Source organism: Lolium perenne, chromosome 7 (genome assembly GCF_019359855.2).
Source record: "Lolium perenne isolate Kyuss_39 chromosome 7, Kyuss_2.0, whole genome shotgun sequence".
Classification (NCBI taxonomy): Eukaryota; Viridiplantae; Streptophyta; class Magnoliopsida; order Poales; family Poaceae; genus Lolium; species Lolium perenne.
The window spans coordinates 308,768,183-308,782,805 of record NC_067250.2 but is presented as its reverse complement, the minus strand read 5'-3'; the positions used below and the strand labels follow the sequence as shown (position 1 = coordinate 308,782,805).

At 46.0% G+C, this 14,623-nt stretch overlaps 1 protein-coding gene and 1 pseudogene across 1 annotated transcript; one reads left to right on the top strand and one right to left on the bottom strand.

The window, feature by feature from the left end:
- Positions 1-7,791: 7,791 nt before the first annotated feature.
- Positions 7,792-11,197, top strand: LOC127311807 (ubiquitin-conjugating enzyme E2 22). Its single transcript, XM_051342265.2, has 7 exons — positions 7,792-7,924; positions 9,211-9,283; positions 9,360-9,504; positions 9,787-9,864; positions 9,962-10,074; positions 10,238-10,341; positions 10,551-11,197. Exons 2-7 carry the CDS (start codon positions 9,272-9,274, stop codon positions 10,822-10,824), a joined length of 726 nt encoding a protein of 241 aa, XP_051198225.1. The 5' UTR covers positions 7,792-7,924; positions 9,211-9,271; the 3' UTR covers positions 10,825-11,197.
- Positions 11,198-11,962: 765 nt separating this feature from the next.
- Positions 11,963-13,281, bottom strand: LOC127315045 (uncharacterized; annotated as a pseudogene).
- Between the last annotated feature and the right edge of the window lie 1,342 nt (positions 13,282-14,623).

The following is a 14,623-nucleotide window of genomic DNA, read 5'->3' as shown; positions in this document are numbered from 1 at the left end:
TGCTAAAAGCTGCTGAGATTGAGATCAAGAAAGAGCACCAAGTGTTGATGGTCAACAAGACCACCGGTTTCAAGAAACAGGGGCAAGTCTAAGGGAAAATTCAAGAAGGGTGGCAAGAAAGCTGCCACGCCTCCTATGAAACCTAAGAACGGCCCTAAGCCCGATCTGAGTGCTATTACGCAAGGAGAAGGGACACCGGAAGCGTAATTGCTCCAAGTATCCGGCAGATCCGAAGAGCGGCCTTGTCAAGAAGAAGAAAGAAGGTATATCCGATATACATGTTATAGATGTTCATTTCACCGGTTCTCGTTCTAGTACCTGGGTATTTGATACCGGTTCGGTTGCTCATATTTGTAACTCGAAACAGGAACTAAAGAATAAACGACAAGCTGAAAGATGAAGTGACGATGCGCGTTGGAAACGGATCCAAGGTCAATGTGATCGCAGTCGGCACACTTCCTCTACATCTACCTTCGGGATTAGTTTTAAGCCTAAATAATTGCTATTATGTACCTGCGTTGAGCATGAACATTATATCTGGATCTTGTTTAATGCAAGACGGTTATTCATTCAAGTCTGAGAATAATGGTTGTTCTATTTTTATGAATAATATCTTTTATGGTCGAGCATCACAAAAGAATGGCTTATTTCTGTTAGATCTCGATAGTAGTGATACGCATATACATAACATTGATGCTAAGCGAATTAAATTGAATGATAATTCTACTTATATGTGTATTGTCGTCTTGGTCATATTGGAGTGAAACGCATGAAGAAACTCCATACTGATGGATTACTTGAATCACTTGACTTTGAGTCACTTGATAGATGCGAAGCATGTCTAATGGGAAAAATGACAAAGACTCCATTTTCTGGTATGATGGAGCGAGCTACTGACTTATTGGAAATCATACATACCGATGTATGTGGACCAATGAGCGTAGCATCGCGCGGTGGTTATCGTTATGTTCTAACCTTCACAGATGATCTGAGTAGATATGGGTATATCTATTTCATGAAACATAAATCCGAAACTTTCGAGAAGTTTAAGGAATTTCAAAGTGAAGTAGAAAATCAACGTAACAAGAAGATTAAATTTCTACGATCTGATCGTGGAGGTGAATATCTGAGTTATGAGTTTGGCATGCATTTAAAGAAATACGGAATACTTTCACAATTGACACCGCCGGGAACACCTCAACGAAACGGTGTGTCCGAACGTCGTAATCGAACTCTCTTAGATATGGTTCGTAGTATGATGTCTCTTACTGATTTGCCGTTATCATTTTGGAGTTATGCATTAGAGACAGCCGCATTCACTTTAAATAGAGCACCATCAAAATCCGTAGAAACGACACCGTATGAATTATGGTTTAATAAGAAACCTAAGTCATCGTTCCTGAAAGTTTGGGGTTGCGAAGCCTATGTAAAGAAGTTACAACCGGACAAGCTAGAACCCAAAGCGGAGAAATGCGTCTTCATAGGATACCCTAAGGAAACTATATGGTACACTTTCTATCACAGATCCGAAGGCAAAATCTTTATTGCTAAGAACGGAACCTTTCTTGAGAAAGAATTTCTCACTAAAGAAGTGACTAGAAGAAAAGTAGAACTCGATGAGATTGATGAATCTATACTCGTTGATCAGAGTAGCGCGATGGGAAGTTGTACATGCATCGCCTACACCGGCAACAGAGGAAGCTAATGATAATGATCATGAAACTTCGAACGAGGAAACTACTGAACCTCGCAGATCGACAAGGGAACGTGCCACTCCTGATTGGTATGATCCTTGTCTAAATGTCATGATTGTGGATAACAATAATGAGGACCCTGCGACGTATGAAGAAGCGATGATGAGCCCAGATTCCAACAAATGGCAAGAAGCCATGAAATCCGAAATGGGATCCATGTATGATAACAAAGTATGGACTTTGGTAGACTTACCTGATAGCCGAAAGGCTGTCGAAAATAAATGGATCTTCAAGAGAAAAACAGATGCTGATGGTAATATTACTGTCTATAAAGCTCGACTTGTCGCAAAGGGTTTCCGACAAATTCAAGGAGTTGACTACGATGAGACATTCTCACCTGTAGCGAAGCTAAAATCTGTGAGGATTTTGTTAGCAATAGCTGCATTTTTCGATTATGAGATTTGGCAGATGGATGTCAAAACGGCGTTCCTTAATGGAGACATTGAGGAAGAGTTGTATATGGTACAACCCAAAGGTTTTGTCGATCCTAAAAATGCTGACAAAGTATGCAAACTTCAGCGTTCAATCTATGGACTGAAGCAAGCATCAAGAAGTTGGAACCGACGCTTTGATAAGGTGATCAAAGACTTCGGGTTTATACGGTGTCATGGAGAGGCTGTATTTACAAGAAAGTGAGTGGGAGCTCGTAGCATTCCCGATATTATATGTAGATGACATATTATTGATCGGGAATGATATAGAACTATTAAGCGATGTTAAAGGTTATTTGAATAATAGTTTTTCAATGAAAGACCTTGGTGAAGCATCATATATATTAGGAATCAAGATCTATAGAGATAGATCAAGACGCCTAATAGGGCTATCCTGAGTACATATCTGGACAAGATTCTAAAGAAGTTTAGAATGGACGAAAGTAAGAAAGGGTTCTTACCTATGTTACTGTGCAAGGTATTGAGTAAAACTCAAGGACCGGCTACGGCAGAAGAAAGAGAAAGGATGAGTAATATCCCCTATGCCTTGGCAGTAGGATCTATCATGTATGCCATGCTATGTACTAGACCGGATATAGCACATGCTGTTAGTTTGACTAGCAGATATCAAAATGATCCAGGTATGGAGCACTGGACAGCGGTCAAGAATATCCTGAAGTACTTGAAAAGAACTAAGGATATGTTTCTTTGTTATGGAGGTGACCAAGAGCTCGTTGTAAACGGTTACACCGATGCAAGTTGGAACACTGATCCTGATGACTCTAAGTCACAATGCAGGTACGTGTTTATATTGAACGGTCTTTGCGATGGCTGGGCAAGCTCGAAGCGGTGCACGGTGGCGAAGTCTTCAACAGAATCAGAGTACATAGCGGCTTCGGAGGCTTCATCGAAGCGGTATGGATGAAGAGGTTCATTGTAGAGCTCGGTGTGGTTCCTAGTGCTTTGGACCCATTAATCATTCTTTGTGATAACATGGGTGCCATCGCCAATGCACAAGAACCAAGGTCACACAAGAGGCTGAAGCATATCAAGCTGCGTTACCACTCGATTCGCGAGTACATCGAAGATGGAGAAGTAAAGATTTGCAAAGTACACACTGATCTGAATGTAGCAGATCCGTTGACTAAAGCTCTCCCTAGGGCAAAGCATGACCAACACCAGAATGCCATGGGTGTTAGGTATATTACAATGTAATCTAGATTATTGACTCTAGTGCAAGTGGGAGACTGAAGGAGATATGCCCTAGAGGCAATAATAATGTGGTTATTATTTATATCTTTATGTTTATGATAAATGTTTATATATCATGCTATAATTGTATTAACTGAAACATTAGTACATGTGTGATATGTAGACAAACAAGAAGTCCCTAGTATGCCTCTTAAACTAGCTTGTTGATTAATGGATGATTAGTTTCATAATCATGAACATTGGATGTTATTAATAACAAGGTTATGTCATTGTATGAATGATGTAATGGACACACCCAATTAAGCGTAGCATAAGATCTCGTCATTAAGTTATTTGCTATAAGCTTTCGATACATAGTTACCTAGTCCTTATGACCATGAGATCATGTAAATCACTTATACCGGAAAGGTACTTTGATTACACCAAACACCACTGCGTAAATGGGTGGCTATAAAGGTGGGATTAAGTATCCGGAAAGTATGAGTTGAGGCATATGGATCAACAGTGGGATTTGTCCATCCCGATGACGGATAGATATACTCTGGGCCCTCTCGGTGGAATGTCGTCTAATGTCTTGCAAGCATATGAATGAGTTCATAAGAGACCACATACCACGGTACGAGTAAAGAGTACTTGTCAGGAGACGAGGTTGAACAAGGTATAGAGTGATACAGAAGATCAAACCTCGGACAAGTAAAATATCGCGAGACAAAGGGAATTGGTATTATATGTAAATGGTTCATTCGATCACTAAAGTCATCGTTGAATATGTGGGAGCCATTATGGATCTCCAGATCCCGCTATTGGTTATTGGTCGGAGTGAGTACTCGACCATGTCCGCATAGTTCACGAACCGTAGGGTGACACACTTAAAGTTGGATGTTGAAATGGTAGTACTTGAATATGGAATGGAGTTCGAATATTTGTTCGGAGTCCCGGATAAGATCCCGGACATCACGAGGAGTTCCGGAATGGTCCGGAGAATAAGATTCATATATAGGATGTCATTTTATGTGAATTAAAATGTCGCGGAAGGTTCTATGGAAGGTTCTAGAAGGTTCTAGAAAAGTCCGGAAGAAACCACCAAGGAAGGTGGAGTCCACATGGGACTCCACCTCCATGGCCGGCCAGCCCTAGGTGGGGAGGAGTCCCAAGTGGACTCCCCCTTAGGGGGCCGGCCACCCCCCACATGGGAGGTGGAAATCCCACCTTTTGGTGGGAGTCCTAGTTGGGCTAGGTTTCCCCCTCTTATGGAAGGTTTTTGGTTCGGGTCTTATTCGAAGACTTGGACACCAACACTTGGGGATCCACCTATATAATGAGGGGCCAAGGGAGGGGGCCGGCCAACCCCAAGACCACAAGCTGGCCGCCCCCCTTGAAGTGGTCGGCCACCCCCTCCCAAACCCTAGCCGCCCCCTTCTCCTCCATATAGCCCGCGTAGCTTAGCGAAGCTCCGCCGGACTTCTTCACCGCCACCGACACCACGCCGTCGTGCTGTCGGATTCAAGAGGAGCTACTACTTCCGCTGCCCGCTAGAACGGGAGGTGGATGTCGTCTTCATCAACAACCGAACGTGTGACCGAGTACGGAGGTGCTGCCCGTTCGTAGCACCGGAACCGATCGTGATCAAGATCTTCTACGCGCTTTTGCAAGCGGCAAGTGATCGTCTACCGCAGCAACAAGAGCCTCATCTTGTAGGCTTTGGAATCTCTTCAAGGGTGAGACTCGATACCCCCTCGTTGCTACCGTCTTCTAGATTGCATCTTGGCTTGGATTGCGTGTTCGCCGTAGGAAATTTTTTGTTTTCTATGCAACGTTATCCTACACGCCGCGCCCCGTGTACTGGAACATCAAGCGGTCCCGATGCTGAAGAGGCTAGATCCGCTTTGTAAACCAGGACATTGTGAGGTCCTTCCCCGACAGGCCGTCCTCCGTCAGCTTGCAGATCCGCCTAACTGCACGAGTCAACAGAGGCGACTCGGAAAGATGTGGACACTGCGTCTAGGTCGGAGTCTCGCTGGCGGGGCTATTCTTGAAGGCTGGCAGCACCCTCGCGCTGGCCGGGTCGGAAACGTCTTTCAGATAAAAGAAGCCTCCGGACCAGTACCGCGCGGATTCGTGGCGGTCGGTGGGAGGATAGACACGGCCAGGGCGGAGCTTGAAGGTGATCGATCCGCATGTGGCCAGCTCTGAAGTTTGTGGAACTTTCTCCTTCTTGACGGAGAAAAAGTATTGAAAGAGGGAGAGCTCTGGGTTACCCGGAGGTGGCCTTCGCACAACGTCACATGGTTGCTGATGGCCAGTATGCTGTTCGACAAGATGTTGTGCGGCTGCAGCCCGTACGCCTTTAGAATTTCGGAGAAGAAATCGCTAGGCAAAAAGGAGAAGCCACGCTCGATGAGCGCCTTGGTCACCACCATTTCTCCGGCTTCGGGGGTTGGAGTCAATGAACCCGGAAGTGTCCGCCAGGACCCGGGCTTCAGGAATCCTTCCGCCTCAAGGTTGCGGAGCTCGGTTTCCGTGGTGGTGCAGGGCCACCACTTTCCCTTGGCTTCGCTGTCTCTCGCGCGAGCATTGGATTTTTTGGCGGCTGCTTCCTCCACCTTCTTCTCCATTTGTTCTGCCCCCGCGGTTTCTTCTGGTTTGGCAGATGTCCCCTCGATGTTTTTGCCGGAATCCTTTGAGGGCTCCAGCTGAATTGGGACGAAAGGAGGAGGGGCGGAAGAGATAGGCGTCGCCATGATCGGCTCGGAGGAGGGAGGCAGAGTTGAAGAAGACATCTGAAACAGAATGCGAAGATATCTAAGCTTAGCCGGATCCAACGTTGATACCCTATTCATCCCTACCAACTACGGCGAGAAAGCAAAGCTTTAAGGGCTTACCGTAATGGATTCCGCGGTGGTCGGAGTCGCCGGCGGTGAGGTTTTGCTGCGGCGGCTCGCTGAACTTAAGAACATGAAGAACAACTCACGGCGGCGACTCGGCTCCGGCGAACTACCGGTGAACTCCGGTGCGGCGGAGGAGGAGCTTGGAGGCGGCGCTGTGCGAGAGGTGAAAAGGGGGGCGAATGAGGTGATTAGGGTTGAACGGCGGATATTTATAGGCCGAGGGGAGGAGATTCGTGCTCCACATCCTGTGGTCGGAACGCAAGCGTCGCGCCGTTGGATGATCGACACGTGTCAAAAACCCTAAGCGGTAAAAATGGCTAAGGATAAGTTACCGCTCAAATTGCGCGAAAATGACGCCAAGATTGGCGGAACCGTTTAAACTTTTCAAGGTTCCGGGTAGCAGTTTGAAAATATGTAAACTCTTGTCCAGAGCAGGGGAGTAACCCGAAGACGTGTTGTAACGATACTGTCGATGGATGAAGTCCCGCGGGATAAAGGTATTTTCCGACTAAAAGTTGGGAAAGGAAATGATATGAAGTTGGAGTTCTTCAAGTTTCCCCATGTTGCCAAGATTGTTGGAGGTTGTTAAGCTTTAGCAAGGCGGAAACAAGAAGTGAATCTCGGAGAACTCTGGGGGCTACTGTTGTGGGTATACTTCATGGGTGTACCATCGATATTGCCTAGATCCGGCAAGCCCGGGTGGCCCACAGACGGTGGTGTGGCATGTGACCCATCGGGCGGCCCAGTTGCTATTGATCATGAAGGATGAAGTCCAGCCCAGGATCGGGAAGCCGGATCCTAACCGACCTTCGGAGGAGGCCGGATCCGTGAAGGCCCATGAGTAACCCGGATCCAGTACGACGTAGATAGAAGGCGGATCCTTAACGTACACGGCAAGATATTGTACCGTAGCTAGGCAATCTGTAATCCGGCTAGGACTCTCCATGTAAACCTAGATCCGTGCGCCTTTATAAGCCGGATCCCGGGAGCCCTAGAGGCACAACCACAACCATTGTAACAACGCGAAAGCGCCCAGATAATTTCAGACAAGCAGCAGTAGGCCCTGTCTTCGAGCAGGTGTTCCGAAGCTGGGTAAATCGCGTATCACCGTCCCGAGTGCTCCTATGGCCCCTACTTCTTTTCCCCCTCGTGAGAATCTCTCCTCCGAGATATTGCCGAATAGGCAACGACACCACCACAGCCTAGTGTACCCGCCGCGTCGGCAGAGACGGGCCGGGCCCACGCGCTGCTGGGCCCAGCCCGAACGGGGCCAGGCACACGTCAACGGTCGGATCATATCCGTATGGATCTCGGGCGGGGCGGCTCCCGAGTCCCTCTCAAATCGCAATCACTGCTTTCCCTTTTTCCCCCAAACCTGCGCCCCAAAATTGGAATCGCCCGGCGCTAGGGTTTCCACCCGCCGACGACGAGCCCTCCCCAGCCAGCCGCCGGCCGCCTCCTTAAATCCTCCCCCCACGCTGCCCTCCGTCCAAATTGCGCCCTCTCCTCTCCATTCTGCCACCCCGACCCATCTAGCCACCCAATCCATCGCCGGCTGCAGCGTCGATCCCTTCGCGAGTCGCCGGGGCCGGGGCAGCGACAGCGAGCGGTCTTCCCCGCGTTGCGTCCGTGGTGCTTGGTAAGTGGGGAACACTCGATTTGTTGTCCCATGGAATGGAGATCGTTTACTCCGCGCGCGCTGCTGTTTTCACTCCTCGTCTTGGTAAGGCAGGGGAAGTTGCTTCTCCGGCCGGATCGACTGTTCTTGTAGTTTCCATCATATTAGATATGGGACTGCGTTGTCCCCTGGGTAAGTCAGTAAGTGAGGATCGGCCGATTTGTTCTACAGGGTGGAGATCGTTTGGTCCATGGAGGTGTGTCACTTATTGTCTTGGCAGTGCCCTAGTGGTAGGGTAGGAGTACGATTGGTCTTGTATTTCGCCAGATGGTTTAGGGGCAGACAACTCTGAGAGAATTCTGAATTCTGATAGGGGGATTCAGTTCTCATCTTGATCCTTTGCGTCAAGAGAAACACGCCTGCATATATCCATCGGGGGGTGTGCATTGGGAGGTCCCGTAATCATGCAGGATTCAAGGTGGTAGCAGCCACTGGATGCAATGCTCTTTGTGTGTGCTTGCGCCTGTAGGGGTGTGCAGGATAGCGCATTGCGGGGAGGGAGGGTGTGGCGCACCGTGCATGGAAGGCGCGAAAGAGATGGAGGGGACAGTAGGCACAAGTTGATAGGTTTTTGCATTGTATAACGTTATTTTTGTCTTTACGTAATCACCTTAGCAGTTAATTTCCCCGCGTAAATATCTCTGTACGGAATTAACACAATTATGACAGCACGCGTACTTGCCGTGCATGGAAGGCGCGAAAGAACTGAAGGGGAGAGTAGGCAGAATTTGACAGGTTTTTGTGTTGTATGACATTGTTTTTGTCTTTACGTAATCAACTTTGCAATTAATTTTCCCGCGTAAATATCTCTGTACGGAATTTACACAATTATGACGGCACACATACTTGCCATACTTAAGGAATAAACCGTACGAAGCTCCACATCGCCAATAATTCTTATTGCTGAAATGCTCCATCACAGCATTATTGGTTTCTTTATTCTGCACGTGTTCTCTGTATTAGCTGGTTGCTGGTAGTACTCGATGCAGCACCGTTGTTTAGCAGCATTAATTTTTTGATGTATGATTCATGTGTGCATAGCGTGCCGAGCACGCTTACTTGCATGTGTAAGGTGACATGAGAGGACATATTTTTGTATGGACATATTGGAGAGAATGTTCGACATTTTTTTGTGTGTACAGCAGTTTTTTGTTAGGTGTAAATTGTGTGCTACTCCATTGTGAAATTCCAGACGTATGCCTGCTAATCTGTCTTATCGTGTCTAACATCGTAATAATTTTTTGTAGGCTGAAGTTTGGTGGTCACGCTCTTCACAGTGTTAGCAACCACTTAAAGCTGTCTGCAGTTATGGCTTCCATGGTGAGCATAACTTTTTTTAGGATTTGAGTTTTATGCTGGCTTCCATGACTCTAATGGTCTATACATGTCACTGAAGGCAACCAACGAGAACCTCCCACCAACTGTCATCAGGCAATTGGCTAAAGAACTGAAGAATCTTGATGACTCTCCTCCAGAAGGGATCAAAGTTATTGTTAATGACGAAGACTTCACCACTATTTTTGCTGATATTGAGGGCCCTGGTAAGATTCTGTCGGATGCATTGCTTTGCACCTTACATCATTTTGTGCTTTGTAGTAATATATAAATTTTGTGCTTATCGCCCTGTCATGCTCTGGTACTTTCTTAATGCTGTCCTTATTCATTCTTGTCTTTCTGTCACCTTTTATTCGGAGCAAACTATTTGATGACCCTTGCTGCTTCTGGATTTTTGCATTGTAACATGAAGTTATGAAGCCACTTTTCTTTCCTGTTACACTACTTTCTGATATTGCATTCTTAAACCTGAACCTGGCCATGTGCAGCTGGAACTCCATATGAGAATGGAATATTTCGGATGAAGCTTATATTATCTCGTGACTTCCCTCACTCTCCTCCAAAAGGTAGCCATCTTGTCAGACACCCATAATCGTTCATACTTTAGCTTAGTTCTTGAAGTAGAACTTTAGTTGAAAGTCTTGGGCCCTCTTTGATTTGCAGGATTCTTCACAACTAAAATTTTCCATCCAAACATAGCAACAAGTGGTGAGATATGTGTTAACACACTGAAGAAAGACTGGAATCCTAGCCTTGGATTAAGGCATGTTCTGCTGGTAAGCTCGAAGTTCAACACACATCAACTTATGCTGTTGGTAGTGAACTTTTATAGGGCATGATTTGTTTCGTAAGCATTTCCTAGTATATTAGATTGTTAGAAAAAGGTTTAAACTGACTGCATAAAATGTGGGGGGCTTACGATGCATTGCTGGATGACAGGTAGTGAGATGCCTCCTGATCGAGCCATTTCCTGAATCTGCCCTCAATGAACAGGCTGGGAAGTTGCTGCTTGAGAACTATGAGGACTTTGCACGCCATGCAAGGTCAGTAATCTTCAACTTCATTTTGCCATAGAACTTTTCTAATCGTTCTCAACTACTACATTGCTAGGATTACATTTGCATATTCAAAACAATTTAAACACCTAGAATGTCATTTCTACCATTTCTAGCAAATTAGACCAGACCTCTGGCTGAAACATCTGGTGCAGCTGTAGCTAGATATTAATGATGCCATTGTGCTCCATATGCAGGCTGTACACTAGCATCCATGCGCTCAGGCCCAAGAATAAGTCCAAGTCCAGCGCAGCTCTGAATAAAGATCAGCCTCACACTATCCTCGCACCCATATCTACCTCTACTGCTACAAAAGCATTTGGCCTGAACTCACAGGACCAGAATGCTGCTCCTTCTACTGTTCTTGGAGGAGCATCAGCAGCACCCAAGAAGGACGGGCCACTGAGCGTGAAAGTTCCGGTCGATAAGAAGAAGATGGACGCAAGGAAGAAGAGTCTGAAGAGATTATAGGGAAAGCAGCAAACTGTCAAGATTCCTGTGCCAAAAAATACTGCGAAGTTACCTGTTGTTTGCTTAGTCCTAGTCATTGATTTATAGTAGTTCAGCGGTGCCAGACTCGGCAGATGCATGCCCAGAAATAACGAGTGTGGCACCCTGTATTTGGGAGAGAAGAAGCTGATGCTTCTCTTCTGCTCGGACCCAATAGTTGGGCCCGTTGGATTAAAATAAACTGTGTATGGAGAATATTGTGCCGTTGGTTCCGTCCTGTATTAGTGCTGTTGTTGTTCCTGCATTTGTTTGTGATTCCATGGTACAATGTAAACTTGAGTTGCGGAGAACATTGCCCTCATAAAAGTTGGTTAGAGAGATTTTCTTTCTGAAACTGTAGACTGTAGTTAGTGTGCCTCTGCAATTCTTAATATTATGACATAGCCAAAGTCACTAACACTGTATTCCATCGAATGAAGTGGTTTAAATCCTTAAATTTTAGATAGTCCTGTGTGTGGCTTGTCCTTTAACTAGTACACCACTAACTCTGGCTAGTTTGCTGTCGTCGGACGGGGCTTAAGGGCACAGTCATCCGTCAGTGGAGCCAGCAGTAGCAGTCGTTGCCCGTTGGTATTTACAGTCTCTTGTTGGTCTACAATTGCTTGTATCTCATGATTTCAATGTAATCCGAATGGAGTCTAATTCTCCACCAAAGTCTTAGGCAATTTGAAGGGCTGAGATTCTTTATACTTTTCTGATGACTTGTTTGCATTATATTTGTAGGGAATTTTTTTATCCAATCAGATCTCTTCGAAGTATTTCTTTGTTCTCATGTATCTATGGGTTAATAAAACAAGCTTTGGTTTGTTCAAAAAAAAAAGAAGCTTTGGTGCAAACACAATACAAAGCAATCAAAGTGAGCATGGCAGTCATGGGCTGCATTTTTCATGAATTCGAGAATGTTTTTCAATGAGTTTTTTTTTTCATAACTAAAACTATAAGCAATCACCATTTTTCAAAATACTTGCGGTTACTAACATCGAGGCTCCAGATTTACATCGTGAGTTACAAAAAGGATCCCCAGTAAAAGTAGAAACACAAACAGGCCCTTAGCCAGTACATAGCATCGCATCGAACATCACATCTCCACCAACATTCTTTAGGCTCTTACACTCGGGAAGTGAATCCTTAAAAGAGGGTGTAAATCCATGTTGAAACAGTTGATAAGTGAGACCCTTTGCTTCTTTGTCCACGGGTATCTGTCCTTTCGCTTCTTGCACTTATATGTCTCACATATTGGCCTCCCATGAAGGTATATGTCCTGGAGATTGAGAGCTGATTCCATGACGCCGCTGACATAGTTCACAAACTTTTCTTCTAACTGAAACCCAAAAATCCTGAGCACGGCCAGATTGTGGTGCTTGGAAGCAGATCCTTCCCACTCCACGCCCGCGTCCTTCTTCTCCTCGCTAAACAAATACTCCTTCCTTTCCTCCTCATCCCTTCTCATTGTACATCTATTCCAGATTTGTAAGCATAGCTCCTTTAGGGAAGGGGCACCTTCCAGAATGAACAATGTCCATGCCAGATCACATTCTTCCGAAATGTCAGCCAAATTCAAAAACCTCAGCTTGTGGAACACTGGCCATAACTCTCTAGGTTCTTCGGGTTTAACCCAAATCTTTTCGCTTTCGAAGTTCAAATGCAGGTCGCTTACGGTGGCTTTGCCAAGAACTTCACTCAACCTCAGCATCTTGTGCCATGAAAGAGCAGTATTACTCATGGTCACGGTCTGGAGCAGCGGCGCATAACCAACATACAAAGGATCATGCGTAGATTCCCAATATGAAAGTCAGAGTTGTGAGTTTTGGCAGCCAGTTGAGATCAACCCTCTCAAAACTACACTTGGCAATCTCAAGTTCACGGAGTTGTGGGTGTTGCACTTCAAGCAAAGACGGAACTCCCATCTCAATGTTGAACAAGTGGAGAAAATCCAGTCTCTTGCATATAGTGCAAATTTTGGTGAAAACTGATGGAAAAAGCACCAAGCTCTCTAGCTTGAGCCGCGTGAGACAGCTGAATGTGTCTAGCCAAGCATCAACAAATGACCTGAGCTGCCTCCCATTGGCGAGCAAGTCGTCATCGGTGCATCCTCTGTAATCCTGGTTGCCTCAAGTACGTTTGCGTTGGCCCGAGCTACATCGTCACAGGTCACCAACCTATCATGCTCAGGATCATAGGAACCGACCGTCAAACAAATCTTTGAGAGCATAGCAGGGATCTGCCTCCATCGTCTGGAGAGGACGCTGGTTCTTGCAGCGTCGGCTGTATCAAGTCGCTCGGCGATGTTGAGCAATATGCCATCGGGCAATTTGCTGAGCCAATCATCTTGGTCGCCTTCCTCCGGTTCCGCCATGGCTAGGGCGGACCATCGGTTCGAACTGGCGAGGCCCTTGACGGAAGGTTTGCCCATCGATCTGGCAGCGGCCGGTCGCCGGAGAAGAGAGGTCACCATTGCCGGATAGGGTTTTCTGCTGTCTCGTAAGTTGCTCCACTCCTCCGAAATCTGATGATTGCCTGGGCGTACGGCCCCTGGCAGATAAATAGCGGCTTTGGATGGGAAACCTGGAGACCAAAACGTGAGGCATTTTGATTTTATTCTATGATGAAACTGGACAGTAAAGACTCCTACTGGAGACCGCAAAGAGCTGTCGTCGATATTACTCTGGGAAACAAAAGAGATGTATTTGATCTCCTTCCGTAAGTGAAATGCTCTGATTGCGGAGGGCGACCCGGAAAGGAGCAGCTTTGAAGTCAGTTCTTATGGGTTGTGAGTCTAGCTATCTATATCCTATTGCATTTGTTTGTTGTATGTACTGCCTCCGTTTTTAAAGTAAGTGACACATATTTATCGATTCAGCCGTACTTGTCAAAACTCTCCAAGATGTTGTTTTCATTTTATTAATTAAACAGGGGCTCGCACTTTTCATTGTTAAGTAGATGTAATTCCACGTTGAAACATTTGATAAGTGAGATACTTTGCTTATTTGGTCATGGGTATCTTTCCTTTCGTTTCTTGCACTTTTTTTTGAGGGAAAAGCGTGCTCTTTATTCAAACTTTAACATCAGTACATAAATATTGTCGGATAAACTCCGGAACAACACCATAAAAACTAAAAAAACTAGATAGTTCACTGGAACGAGCTAACTGATAAGCCGCACTATTCAAACCATGGGGAATATGCTTGAAGCTGCAAGACTGAAAGGATGTCGCCATCAATTTGATATCTTCCACTACTGCACCCAGGCCAGATCGATCCATCGATCAGGGATAGACAATCAGATGCCACAATTAGAAACCGATGACCCTGAGTGTGCGCAAAAGAGGTTGCTCGCCTGATGGCTAGCACCTCCGCCAATTCTGGCGTCGTGACCTCTGGGAGATGATCACTGAAGCCTGCCAAACATTCTCCATGATGGTCCAGGATCACATCACCAATACCCATACGTCGAGATGATGCAAAAATATCGGCGTCTACATTCATCAAGATAGTGCCGGCCGGCGGCGAAGTCCATTTCAAAGGTGATGACGATGACTCACACCGGGAAGCCCGGGGCTTCTTGAAGCAATGCAGAACCACCATATCAACATATGCCTTGATCTTCTCGACAATTCTTCGAGGGTGTATAATCCCCTCATTATTCCTCGCATCATTCCTAGCCTCCCATAAACGCCAGACGGTCAAAGCAATAGCTGTTGTCTGAATACCTGAACATCTCTCAAGCACATCAAATAGCCATTGGCGAGGTGATAGGAAGA

Coding starts and splice junctions, on each gene's coding strand:
- LOC127311807 (XM_051342265.2), top strand. Junction 9,865..9,961: donor CCCTCACTCTCCTCCAAAAG/GTAGCCATCTTG, acceptor TTTGATTTGCAG/GATTCTTCACAACTAAAATT. Junction 10,075..10,237: donor GATTAAGGCATGTTCTGCTG/GTAAGCTCGAAG, acceptor GCTGGATGACAG/GTAGTGAGATGCCTCCTGAT.